Below are 12,358 nucleotides of genomic sequence, written 5' to 3'. Positions count from 1 at the left end.
AATACAGGAAAAACAAAGTCGACCCAAACTCGTTTCCCAACGGGTCTGTGGCCTTAAGCTAGATGCAGAATAGACCGAAATCTAATCTTTGCTTCTGGGGGTCCCTGGAACAAAATATTTTGCGATAGGGGTCCATCCGTGTAACAAAATATTTTGAGATGGGGGTCCGCGGCCAAAAACACATTTTGGGGGTCCTTCACCACTGATAGGCACATTCTAAAAATGTCTTCTAAATCCTAACAGTTTTCCTGAAAAAACGTATGTTGCTATCATTGTTTCTCAAACTTTGTCATGTCTAGGACCCCCAGAATGATGTATTTGGCCACGGACCCCCATCGCAAAATATTTTGTTCCAGGGACCCCCAAAAGCAAAGATTTGATTTTGGTCTATTCTGCATCTAGCTTAAGGCCACAGACCTGTTGGGAAACGAGTGTGGGTCGACTTTGTTTTAGGTTGACTTTTCCTGCTACCCTGTAGGCCATCCTCCCCTTGACAATTGGGAATCTTTATGCACAACAGCTGTTTCCGAAACAAATGTTGTTTTCCGAAATGATTGAACACAGTTACCCACCTTTATCTGAAACCTGGTAAGAATTACTTATTGTAATGAGAGATAACCAAAAGTTTAAACAGTGTAATGAGAGATAACCAAAAGTTTAAACAGAGTAAATGTGTAAGACATAGAGAAAGGATTAAAGAGAAACAAAAGGCAATGAGAGAAACTGAAAGAGTATAAGATGTTCATGCATTTGTAGCTCTTCTGTTATCCATGTGTAACTGAGAGTGTATAAATGTAACCAAATGGACCCTTGCGGTTGCGGATCCGTTTGGTTACATGTATTTAAAGCGTAGTACAGATGGCAGCTCACTTGCCTGTGACTGAGACCCACTGACTTCATGTGACGTGAATGCTGGCTGCAGATGGTTGAAGTTTGAAGAGGACGTGGAGGATGGAGGGGAGAGGTGGAGTAAGCCATACGTGGCCACGTTGTCTCTACACAGCCTGTTTGAGGTGCGCAGCTGCATTATCCATGGCACCGTGCTACTGGACATGAGGGCCGACACCCTAGAGGAGGTCGCAGGTATGCAGCTATTTTACACTGTAAAATCACCAGTGTTACTGTTAATACCAAGCTCTTGCATCAGGATTAATTTCGTAAAATAAGATTACAGAGCAGTTTTGCGTTGCAATTACTAAGTGATAATGAGGTGTAATGAGGTGTATTTTTGTCTACAATTACATTACTGAGAGTGTCCTTTTAAACAAAACAAATAATCGTAAGGGCAATCTTATACTGTAAGTGTTTATCACGCTTGACATGCAACAGTAAAAACTAGAAACGGGTGCTCTTTGGAGGACATGTCTCTACCAGGCCTATGCAAGTCGTGGGTCACAGCCATCAGGACCCGAGGAAGCTGTAGGAGGTTTATGACACATGGTTAAACTTTTCAGAGTGAAATGGTGTATCCACATAATCTCCAGCATGGTTGTTTCTCTGCTGTGACCTTTCCTCTGATCTTTGGAGTTATGAAATATCTTATCGCATTCTTCCATCAAAATTCCCTCCACACTGGCACAAACAAATTCTATGGGTTGTGATGTATGAATTATGCAATTTTCTTCCCTCTTTGGATAAGAGGAGTCTAAACTCCATATATAAATCTGTGCATTCCATAGATATGATCCTAGACCACCAGGAGCTGTACTCTCCACTAGGGGATGAGATCAGGAAGAAGGTGTACGAGACGCTGCTGAAGCAGCACCATCACCAGAACCAGAAGAAGCTGTCTAACCGCCTACCCATCGTCCGTACCTTTGCTGACATGAGCCGGCGGGCATCCGAACAGCATCTGGACAAGAACGGTGAGGCATCTCGTACACCATGGCCTTAACATAAGTCAAATGAAAGGCTTTCACTGAATTGAAAGCAACCAAGTGAAGCGGAGACTACATGAGTGCAGCTGGTTGTTTAAACACAAAATCTGAGCACTGCAGTATGTTGCAACATCAGTGGATGTTACTGTTAATAACCCTAACCATTTTATTTATTTATGTAGGCCAGGATCGCAGAGAACGAATGCTCTTTTTCTGCAACACCCAGCTTCACACTCATACAGTAAAGCCTGACTTATACTTAGTGGTGTGTTGGTGTTGCGCAAGGGCATTTCAACGGTGGATATTACAATATTTGTGATTGTTGCTCAGTCACTTTTACCAGCCAGATGTTTCCTTCTTGTCTAGTGCAGAGGTCTTCAACAGGGGGTCCGGGACCCCTCGGGGGTCCTCAGAGTTACTACTGGGGGTCCTCCAAATCTTTGAGTGATAGAAAAGTTTTTCTCCTTTTGTATATGCATGCGCTTGAACCCTAGTGTCCATATTCTGAGAACTTTAGCCAAAAATAGCAGATCTGCAAGCTCACAGCGCCTCGCAGCGCGAAGAGGTTTGGTGTAGAGGGGAAAAAGAGCAGACTAAGTACAGAGTGAAAGGTCAACTTTATTAATTATTGATGGTTCAAGTGGTTAAATATCTGAGAACACAAATTGACATGAATCCAAAATACACTGATGATTGTGCTGTCAAACGATTAAATATGGAATCTATGATAAGGTTGTGGGGGTCCCTGCTTCATCCTTTCTCAACTAAGGGGTCCTTGGCCTGAAAACGTTGAAGACCCCTGGTCTAGTGGATCAAACTGGCAATCTTCCAGCCACCGCTGCCTCTAGGTTGTTCAAACTAGGACAAAGCTCCAACTTTGAGCACTGTGACTCAGTGGATTTTATGGCTGTAGTAGCAGCATTTCTGAAAGACATAATTACATATTTACACTTTGGATTCCGCTTTGTCATTGATACCACGTGTGTTCAGTGATAAGCTCCATGAAATTAGTAATCACTTCTCATTTGATAAAATGTAATCCCTTCAATCCTGTCAGGCAGCTTGATTTTATTATCGTGTTTGCATCTGTCTGGGTTTTTAGAAGTTCAAACATGCAGCGTATCCCAATGGGAAACCCTCAATCACATTCACAATGTTCGTTCCTGTTTGCCAACTGCAAAACATTAAAAGACGTATCCATTAATTTCTTGAATTTATCCTAGGTCCACTAGCCTCATCCCAATCTCAGTTAGCAGGACATGATGGGAAAAGTGATGTCAGTCGAGAGAATAGTGCTGTGGACTTCAGCAAGGTACAGTACAATTGATATAATGCAGTCAAAAATATTACTTGTTTAAAAATATACCCAAAATGTAGTGAAGAGATTTTGACAATCTGATCAAATATTTTGGGCAAAAATAAGGCACATCATGTATTGTTGTAATATGTAACATGTATTTTTGTAATATGTGACTGTACAGGTCTACCAAGGTAACAGGCTAATGTTGAATCTTATCTTACATATCCTCAAATGATGATTTCATATTTAGCAAATAGGAATAAAGTAATTATCATTATTGTTTTGAGGAGAAAACAGGACATTTTTCAGACAGTAATTTTATCAGTGTATTAGTGCAAGCAAACAATAATTCCTTTTACAGGACAGTCATCTATTAATGAGTTAGGATTAGACTCATGCTAAGTATAAAGAGCTGTGATGTTATAAATATATCCAACACCATTCACAACACCATTAACTCTGAAGAACATGGCTACAATCACAAATCTAAAATCCTATAGCATTAAATCCGATTTCCAGTCTTTCTCCAGTTCTATTATACTGTGCATTTAATGTGGTTTGTTCAGTTTGCTGACACATTTATGAAATGTACAGTGCACTCAGCCCTATAAACAGAATGAAACCAGGTATCTAGAAAAGAGGATTAATGCATATCATTAAATTAACCTCAGATGGATCATCTCTAGACTAATCTAACATGTTGAAGGTTAAAAGGCCAGTCCATGGACTTTCCCAACTCTAATTCGGAGTAATGCTTTTCATAAGTTCCGAGTGACGTCATTTTGTAGTTGAACCGGAATCAGCGGACCTTTCCTTTCCTGTTTTTTGTACTGCATGTGAAGCACTTTGTAAACATGTTTTTAAAAATGCTATATAAATAAAGTTTATTATTATATTTCCGACGAAAGGTTCGGTTTGAGTATGGGCAGGCCTAAAATCCGTACACAATTGAAGATATGTCAACATTTTCAAATAGCCAAAAAATTAAATAGGGCTGCAGTGCTTGCTGGTGACCACCTAGAACCCCCTCAAGGACCCCTGAGAGTCACCGGACCCCACTTTGAGAACCAGTACCTTATATTATCTTTGTAAATAACTAAATATTATCTATATTGTGCCCTTTTTCTAGATAGACCTTCATTTCATGAAGAAGATCCCCCCTGGGGCAGAGGCATGTAACGTGATGGTGGGGGAACTGGAGTTTCTACATAAGCCGGTCGTGGCATTTGTTCGTCTCTTACCTGCGGTTCTGCTCAACGGTTTGACTGAGGTCCCCGTTGCCACAAGGTTCATACAGATCACACAATAGGTTCAAGGACCACACCGGAGGTCTAGCATGTTCTGCCCGTCGACTGCGACTCACACTGTATACTTATTACTGATGAACATTTTCTAAAGCATGCGTTGGTTTGATTTTTGAGGAAGCAGTTGGACTCTATGAATTTCAGTATGGTATGAAAGTCAACTCAGGAGACTAAACTGGCTAGAGAGTGGTATTCCACACACACATACAAATTCACCGTTTGTCAGCCTTCTGATTGGTCCCTGAGACTCCCTGACTGGCCAATCAGAAAAAAACATTCACTTTTTGCTATCGGGGGTGGAGTTTGTGCAGTGGAGAATGTTGCTTCAGGCTTTCAAAAACTGTCCGCTCTGCGCGACACGGCGGTCCCGGTTCTACGAGGGTGCTGAGGCCTGCTTTGCACCCTCAGTTTCGACAGGGGGCACCCTTGGATAAGATTTCTTAAAATGTCCTATTTATTTTTATTTTATTTTTTCATTTCGTCAAATAGCCTGTTGGCTTTGAGAGACACGGGAGTTCACGCCTCCCCTCCCCCGCACAGTGAAGCCGAAGGGTGCTAATAGTCGGCTGACGGTAAACAAAGCCTCGCATTTGCATGCATACATACGTACTAAGCACGCAAGCATGTGTCGAGTGGGGGCCGAGATATCTGTGAAATTCCTCAAGTTCCTAAACCTTCATCACATTCCTAACCTCCTAGTTGACCTAGACCTGGCTAGTATCAACCTAGACAAAGCAAGTATCAACATAGTAATACAATAAAAACAGTATAGAAAAAACATATACAGTTGGAGGGGGTAAAGCATTTTGTAAACAGTATATGACACATTTTGTCCCCTACAGGCTATATAGCAGCACTCATTTGTAGTCGCTTTGGGACAACAAAAAAAGAGCATTTTTCCTCAAATGATGTATAGTATGTGTCCATTTTATATGTTTGTTTGTCTTTGAAATGGTTTCTGCATAGCTTAGGCTACTGGCTATATGCAGTCAGAAACCATTCCAAAGACAACATTGTTTTGTGTTCTTTCCTCGTCCCAAACGCCAAACAAAGGTCAGCCTTTTTCTGCAGGGCCACGTTGTGGAGCAGAGTCTTGGGCAACGTGAAGACGACACTGAACAGGACTGCAAGCGGCTGTTTTTTGCTGTTCTGGACTGTATTCTTGCTGAAATGGCTGGGCGTTTCAGCGAGCGTAATGGCAAGTACATGCAGGCTTTGGAGGCACTCGATCCTGACAGCAACGACGTTTTGAATCCCAGCAGAGTGCAGCCTCTACTGGATTTAACAAAGACTGAAAAGAACGAGGCACAGTTTATCGTGGCACGTTCTTTTTTGTTGGAACAGATGCAACAACGCCAGGACAAGAACAAAATGACTTTGGGCCAATTCCTCAGAATGACCTCAGTGTTAAGTTCAGAGACGAATGGAAGGAGTTACTGCTTAGGAGATTCAACTCAGAGAAGAGGAGACTACAGCTCTACTGAGCAAAGCCACGGTAAGCTAAATAAACATTGCATTTTGGTCTATAAGGCTATGATGAAAAGAAATAAAAATGCTTAATATAATAGCAAAATTACTAAATGTTTTTCTCTCTCTCCCTCTCTCTCTTCTCTCTATAGATACACATTCGCTGTCCATGGTGCTGACGAGGGCTCATCATTTTTTTTTTTTTTTTGCTTTAAAGCCTATTAGATCTTTTTTCATAGGCATGTCGCATATATATCCTTTTTATAATTACTATTTTTACTTTTTTACTATTGATAAGCAGACTGATCAAAAATGACGCTGTGACTAAACTGTATATACATTCCCCGTTTTCTTTAACTGTTTTTATTATATTTTGATTCTTGCATGGCAATGTAAAAATATGTTTTCTCATGTCAATAAGCAAATAAATCTCCTTTGAATTGAAATTGAATTGTGTGCCATTACTTTTTGCATAACTTTTCGGCGTCAAGCCTTTCTCAGCGTGTTAAGAAAGTGGTCAGTGGTGGGTGGGGTGTGATAATATCAAATATAATAATAAAACAAAACTTCTGATCGGCTAATGCAAGTAATGGTTTATTTACCTGGCTGCGCAGTGGGGCACAGTCTATATATAGACAGGCTACAGCGCAGCGCGGCGGCGCGGCGCTGCAGCTGCCTTTTATTTGACATTAAAAAAATGTAAAAATATGGGCAACCTCACTTAAATGCATTGCACCCTGAGCCACTGTCGGCTGGCGCCGGCCCTGCGACACGGCATTCGTCCAGTACGGCCGCGGGCGGTGATAGCGATCTCGCTCATCATAATGAATAAGCTTCAACAAACTAGTTCACATGGACCTTATCAATGTTACGATTGGGTACATATATTTTAAATGGGCAGAATTACGAAAAGCCAGCCTATTATGTGAGGAGAACTATAATCTGGCTCTCTTCCTACCCAAGATGCAATGCGCTTTCTCTTTCTATTTCTATTCTCTCTCTGATCCAGAGGATTAAACTAATTAAAACATATATTTTCGGGAGAAAACTACTGTTTTGCTATGTAATTACTGTACCTTTTTCTTCCCTTTTTATTAATATCACGTAGATGTGTTTTTTTTGGTACTTTATATAGCTGTAATGAGGCTATGAAAAAATAAAAAAATACCATCCACTTCCACTATAAAAGAATCTGCAATGGATGATTCTGTCCCACTGGGATTAAACAAATTAAAACATGTATTTTCGGGGAAACCCCCTGTTTTGCAATGTAACTACTGTACCTTTGTCTTCCCTTTTTATTAATATCACCTAGATGTTTTTCCTTTGGTACTTTATATAGCTGTAATGAGGCTATGAAAAAATAAAAAAATCCCATTCACTGCCACTATAAAAACAATCTGCCCAGGGTCAAATGTCCCACCATAGTAACAGGGCAGAATGGGGCGGGATTTGCAAAAGCCTGAATTATTTCATTATGTTTTGGCAAAGTTGCATTATCTTTTGAATTTTAAATAAGGCTTTTTAAATGGCAAATTGATTTGACAAGTCTAAAAAGAAATAGCAGCCGGAAAAATAGAGGATTTTAAGGTGGGTTTAAGCTGGTTGCACACTGCACTGCGTGTTTTCGTTGCGTTCCAGAGGCCAGGGAGAGAGAGAGGAAAGAGAGAGAGAGCAAGGGACTCAGTAGCAACAGTTGCGAAAATCGGAAAAAAATCAACCCTGGTCCGAAAATAAATACGAAACGGGCGGCAGTGTGCAAACGTGATTGACATAATGTGAGGTAGATTTTTGTGTTCCGAAATTCACTCAGATATTTGGCCCGAAAAACGCAGCAGTGTGCAAAGACCTTTAGTCCCTGAAAGTTTGAATTAAAAATAGAATACAAAAATAAATAAATCAATCAGTACATTTTTTACAACTGGTTGTATGCTTTGGAATGGTTGGCACTTGGCAGTCAATTTGATAGTCCTTTAACCCTACCCTTCAAACTCCTTAACTTAGCCACATTTCCTGTCACTATGGTTCAACACTGAATGTCCCCTTTTTTTAATAACATTAACACTTCACTTTTATGGCCGGACAGTGTATTGACCACATAATCACAAAGTTCCCAGTTCAATTCCATGCTATAAACTGAAGTAAAACTGTCTAAAAAGACACTTCATTTTTATCCCAACAATTACATATTCAACATTTCTGTTTACTCTTCTAGGTTTTTATTTATACTCTTGGGGCCTCTGGGAACAGCGCCTCAGTATCATGAGATTGGCAGATCCATCGCAACGCTTATGACAGATGAGGTAAGAATCCTCTCACTAATAAGCACTCAGTTGCTTGGCCAAAAGTCTGTGTTTATTTTATTTATTTGCTAATCTTGGAATAGAATTTTTAAAGAGAGTACATTGCTTTGACAATCCAAAACAACTTGTCATATTCAGTTTCTTCAAATATGGAACATCTTGGAGCCCAGACAGCAGAGCTCATCAAATTGAAGTGATGAAACACTTCCTACAGTATAGTCATCAGCATGATTTGTCAGCCCTCCCAACCCCACTTTTTCTCAGGCACTTAGACTTCACTGTGATTAAAACTTACTACTGGACTTTAAAAATCCAAAATTGTTAACACTGCAAAAGCCAGCAGTTCTAGATGTAGGCTACTAATGGTGTATGTTCATTCACTGTACTGATTGCCCTTGGGAATCCGGTCAAGTAAGTATTTGATTTGATTTTTGATTTATTGATCTGCACAACAGGAATTAACAAATAAATACATATAGAATTCTAATTCTTTCCTTAAAAGATGCCAGAATAGTGTTGTGCCGGCGAGGTAAGAAACCCTAGGATGGCTTATACGAAAACCTCACTGTTTAAATTACATACAATTAGAATGTATTAAAAACAAAAGACAAACTAAAAATGTATAATAATATATACAGGTACTGTATAAAACAAAGACATGATAGTACTCGAGTGAAATAATGACAAATAAAGGTTTTTAAGTGGTTAACAGGAGAGGGTTTCTGTCATTTCCAGGTTTTCCACGATGTCGCTTACAAAGCTAAAGACAGGAATGACCTAATAGCTGGGATTGACGAGTTCCTTGACCAGGTGACAGTCCTTCCGCCATGTGAATGGGACCCATCCATACGGATAGAGCCACCAAAATGCGTACCGTCACAGGTACGTTTGGAAGCTATGACATTTCGGCAGTTTTTCAGAGCACATTAATCGCTTTTTTAACCATGAAATCTAGTGTCACTGTTCTGGGGTAACTTTCAGCTATTGTTGGTGAAGAACTTATTTAGTGAACAGTGAAAACAGGAAGGGGGATAAGGGGTAAGACATGGACGAAAATAGAGCTCTACTGTATATCGCAGCTGTGCATAGTTTTTTGTTTTGTTTGTTTGTTTTGGACAGGACAAGAGGAAGAACACAAACTATTTACATAACGGTTTAGCACATGGCATTGAGGAAGAGGAGCTTGAAGACCATGGGGGCCCAGAGCTGCAGCGCACCGGAAAGTAGGCAATTTGGAAGAGAATAACAATAATAATATAGTAATAATAATAATAACTTGCATTTATTTAGCACCTTTCAAAACCCAAACCGCTTTAGAAAAACTCTATACAAACAACTAAACAAAAACTAACTGCCATAAGCCTGAGTGAATAGGTGTCTTTTCAATGCAGCCTTAAAATAGTCAAGTGTTGGAGCATGGCGAATCTCCAATGGTAGAGAGTTCCACAGGGTGGGGGCTGCCACACTGAAGGCTCTGTCGCCTAAGGTTTGCTTATTTGCACTGGGGACAGAGAGGAGGTCCAAGTCTGCAGACGGCAGCGTCCCTGACAGAGTAGGTTTATCATGTAGGAGGCCTGAGAGGTATTGTGGAGCCAGGGCGGTTTGACACTTGTAGGTGAGGAGGAGGAGTTTGTAATTGATGCAGTATTTAACAAGAAGCCAGTGCAGTTGTTTACGGGTGGGGGTGATGACCTTAAAACACTGTTGGAGATGATAGTATTGTGGTGCCAGCTTTTCCTTCAAGTTAAAGTAGAGTAGTCAGGTTAGATTAGATTCTCATGTCATTTTTATTTTATATTAGCATAGGTAGTGTGTAAATCTAAGGTTAGGTTGGTTCGTTAACAGTGTATTGATTTCTGATTGCAGCAGCGGTAGAGCCGCAATAGAACTATGATGCCTTTTAAGCAGCTGTGATGTATCGATGTCGAAGTATTTTATAGTTGTTTGTTGCACTATTGTCTCACGTTGTCTCTTGTGGCCAGACTGTTGACTCCCACAATTTGCAAATGCTCCCATCATACAGTCTGGGAGACAGAAGTTCTAATCATGAGTATCTGGCATAAGAAGCGTTAAAGCGGATGTTGTTACAATCCTAAAGTCTAGGGGAATAAAGGATACGGTTTGGAACGTGAAGTCTGGTTTATTGACCATTTCTTTTCTCTTTTCTCATTAGTTTTGCCTGGTTTGACAATGAATTATTTTTAGACATGAATTTTAAAAAGGGTTTTAAACATTAGAAAATAGTACCTGGCGAAAACCAATAAATAAACAAACCAACCTAAACCTAACCTTAGATTTACACACTACCTACGCTAATATAAAATAAAACTACACAAGAATCTAATTTAACCTGAATGCTCTACTTTAACCTGAAGGAAAGCTGGCACCACAATACTATCATATCCAACAGTGTTTTAAGGTGTGTCAAAGGCATTATTATCAACAGTCAGCTGAAATCTGTTCCAAGGAAGGATTCTTCATAGCAGTGACACAAAAGGTGGACCATCATCGCATGGAATTGCTTATAAGTTTAGAAAACCACAAATGTGAAATGGCAAATATATGAAACTAAACAAGCGTGTGGCAGGCGAGCAGGGGACTAATCCAAGTACTGCCAAAGTTGCCAGGTGTTTGGTGTCCTTAAGTAGGCAACCCAACCAATCACTGGAAGGGATTTTGGCACCCAGCAATCAATGGATAGGCAGCACCTGGAAATCACCACACTCACTAGCACACACACACACACACACACACACACACACACACACACACACACACACACACACACACACACACACACACACACACACACACACACACACACACACACACACACACACACACACACACACACACACACACACTCTACTTCCACAAGCACACTCTATTGACACAGGTAACAGATGTGAAGCCTCCTCCCCACTTTTGTTCTGTTTTTACTGTCGCGATCATTTATCCTAATATAAATAAAAATCATCTAAGCATATTTAGCTTGCTGCTTAGCAGAAATTATATTTTAATATATATTTTTGTGAACGGAAATGCCAGCTTCCATTACTCAGGTTTCAGGATGTGTAGCATACAGAGATTGTGGAATAGCTGTCTGGCTATGCGAGACTAGTTGCACTACAACATGAAATGCTATCATTGGTTTAGTTTGGTCTTACAAAATGTTCTCCTTTTAAATTCTGCTCCACCTTGCAATATTTGACTATACATCTACAGCGGACAGATACTCTGTAAGTCAGCGGGAAGAGGAAATGACAGGGGGCTATTAGTTGTAGTGATAAAGTAGTTTCCATAGCAACCCTCCGCCATGAGGTGTCTATTTGCAGCTAGATAATAATCTTTTCATTAGAGAGACATATCATGCCAAGTCATACTCCAGACTTCAACATATTGCAGGGAGCAAATGAAAAGGAAAGTAAGTCAGCAAAATGAAAAGCGGAAAATCTTCCGATGCTGAAACCTGTACATTTTTTATTTTTATTTATTTTATTTCATTATGTACACACAAAAACACACACGCACGCACGCACGCACGCGCACACACACACACACACACACACACACACACACACACACACACACACACACACACACACACACACACACACACACACACACTATTAAAGTCTTATTCTCTATTCCCAGGCTGTTCGGCGGTCTCGTCCAAGATATCAAACGCAAGGTGCCTCACTACCTGTCTGACTACATTGATGCTATTAACTTGCAGTGTCTCGCCTCTACCCTGTTCCTGTACTGTGCCTGCATGTCCCCAGTCATCACCTTTGGGGGACTGCTGGGTGAAGCAACAGAAGGACGCATAGTAAGACACCAGCCCCACTGTAAAACACTCCTGAGAAATGATTCATTTTGCCTCTGGATTTTTGAGCTAACCCTCTATCAATCATTCTTTCCTCTGCCATTCTCCAGAGTGCAATTGAGTCCCTGTTTGGAGCCTCGATGACAGGAATAGCCTACTCTCTGTTTGCTGGACAGCCACTTACGATCCTGGGCAGCACAGGGCCAGTGCTCGTGTTTGAAAAGATATTGTTTAAATTCTGCAAGTATGTTTCCCTTGTACTGTATGTATGCTCACTGTAT

General features: G+C 40.6%; 1 protein-coding gene across 1 annotated transcript in view; it reads left to right on the top strand.

Annotated features, from left to right (window-relative positions):
• Nucleotides 1–12,358, top strand: part of slc4a10b (solute carrier family 4 member 10b) — a gene marked incomplete at both ends in the record, with an annotated part of 36,128 nt that overhangs the window by 15,973 nt on the left and 7,797 nt on the right. Inside the window, 9 exons of the mRNA XM_080752773.1 lie at nt 923–1,083; nt 1,680–1,865; nt 3,101–3,189; nt 4,307–4,464; nt 8,164–8,251; nt 8,987–9,133; nt 9,371–9,474; nt 11,906–12,080; nt 12,188–12,321. Of these exons, the coding sequence (XP_080608899.1) occupies nt 923–1,083; nt 1,680–1,865; nt 3,101–3,189; nt 4,307–4,464; nt 8,164–8,251; nt 8,987–9,133; nt 9,371–9,474; nt 11,906–12,080; nt 12,188–12,321 (1,242 nt within the window). The remainder of the gene's footprint in view (nt 1–922; nt 1,084–1,679; nt 1,866–3,100; nt 3,190–4,306; nt 4,465–8,163; nt 8,252–8,986; nt 9,134–9,370; nt 9,475–11,905; nt 12,081–12,187; nt 12,322–12,358) is intronic.

This window comes from Nannobrachium achirus (genome assembly GCF_963921795.1).
Source record: "Nannobrachium achirus genome assembly, chromosome: 22".
Classification (NCBI taxonomy): Eukaryota; Metazoa; Chordata; class Actinopteri; order Myctophiformes; family Myctophidae; genus Nannobrachium; species Nannobrachium achirus.
This window is presented reverse-complemented; position numbering and strand designations above follow the sequence as displayed.